Source organism: Trichinella spiralis (assembly GCF_000181795.1).
Source record: "Trichinella spiralis strain ISS 195 chromosome Unknown Scfld4, whole genome shotgun sequence".
Lineage (NCBI taxonomy): Eukaryota > Metazoa > Nematoda > Enoplea > Trichinellida > Trichinellidae > Trichinella > Trichinella spiralis.
Window position 1 is genome coordinate 4980163 of NW_003526943.1, and position 1599 is coordinate 4981761.

The 1599-nt window shown below is 31.8% G+C and overlaps 1 protein-coding gene across 1 annotated transcript; it reads left to right on the forward strand.

Annotated features, from left to right (window-relative positions):
• Positions 1-207: 207 nt before the first annotated feature.
• Tsp_01238 (conserved hypothetical protein) lies at positions 208-930 on the forward strand. The gene is made up of 3 exons (XM_003376999.1): positions 208-264; positions 474-620; positions 865-930. Exons 1-3 carry the CDS (start codon positions 208-210, stop codon positions 928-930), a joined length of 270 nt encoding a protein of 89 aa, XP_003377047.1.
• The last annotated feature ends 669 nt before the right edge of the window (positions 931-1599 follow it).

Consider the following 1599-nt stretch of genomic DNA (forward strand, 5'->3'; position numbering starts at 1 on the left):
GATTGTGACCGATAAGTGAATGCAAATTAGATATACGGTCTAGTATTCGATTCAACACAATTTATTGTGTTAGTTCAATTTGACGTAAAGGCGTTAAGTGGAGTTCCCGGTGTGGCTTGACTTATGACAAAGAGTAAGAATGAATTGGATTATTCTGTATAATAGCAACAGAATACATTAAAACAATTGACCAGGTATGGAGTCGCTATGCATTCTGCCACGGTAGCAGTTAAAGTTACCCTCAATGTTCCAAATGTGGTACCAGTAAGTATTGAAATTATTCTTGGTTTGGATTCTGCTACTTTTCATATATTTGATCATATATTTTTGGTGTGTTCTGTTCAATATTTCACAACGACAATGATGATTTGAAACGACCAGCAGAAAGAGCTATGCACTGATAATCAACCAGCAGTCATTGATTCAAAAGAGGATATACCTTTGAGAAAATTCTAACAGCAAAATTCCTTAAGAACCGCATCACCAACGTTACACAAATCATAGATCACTTCATAGAACAGGATTTTGTTCATGAGTTGCAAAGAAGCTCCAAAGCAAGTCGGGATGTTCTTGAAATAATATCTTGTTATCAAGAAATTCAACATGAGAGAAAACGTAAGGTGAGACAGTAAACACTTGATGATTTCATCACCAAGAAACCCAACATTGGGGAATCAATGGCTTGTCCATTATGCAAATGATTATTAACATTATCAGTATAGTAAGTAAGTGAACATTTTTATAAATATTTCAAATAAATTTTATTGTGGAAATTCTGACTTTTGTTAGAATCAATGAATGTATTGTAAGCACATGCTATAATGTCCTGGTACAATGCTGTTTTGCTTAAAGCTTTTTTTTCAGGAACTGAACCAGAACGTCAAACGGAGTAGGCTAGTACAAAGAAAAGTAACCATAACTGCTGAATAATTACAAAACAAATGATATGAGGAAGATTTTTTGAGAAACAATATAAATAATACTGATAAAGCAATATTTACAAAAAATAATTACATGTAGCAATTTTACCATAAATTGCTAATATTCTATTTAATCAGTAATAAATGGTAGAAACAATATTTTGGACAGTAAAAAAATAGCACAGCAATTATAATCGTAATTGTTAGTGATGAATATTTAAATAGCAAAGAAAAACAGCATTAATAGTTATTGAGAATCACTATGATTAGTTTATGTAATAAAATTGTTCATAACAATAACGGCGGGATACGGCTGTGCGCGTGATCCTTTGCCGGCGTGAAATGTTGAAAATGGTATCTCCGGGCTATGTAACTGAGGTAGCTCCTCGCCCGCATTTAAAAGCGCATATAAAAATTTTTGATAATTTTCATAACTCATGAATTTATCGATTAATGTACATGTAAGCTCTATGATCGCTTTAGATTTGTATTAAAACCAAATTTCGATTTTTCAATTTTCTTTCGTTTTTCTCAGACGTCATTGGGTGCTTCTATACAAGTTTACTTTGTATGTAGTAGTTTTCGATAGAAATAAATGCGAAATGGAAATAAAATAATTACACAACCCATGTCAAATTTATGTTAGTATTCCTCTGTATTTTAATTTGGAAATAGTTTT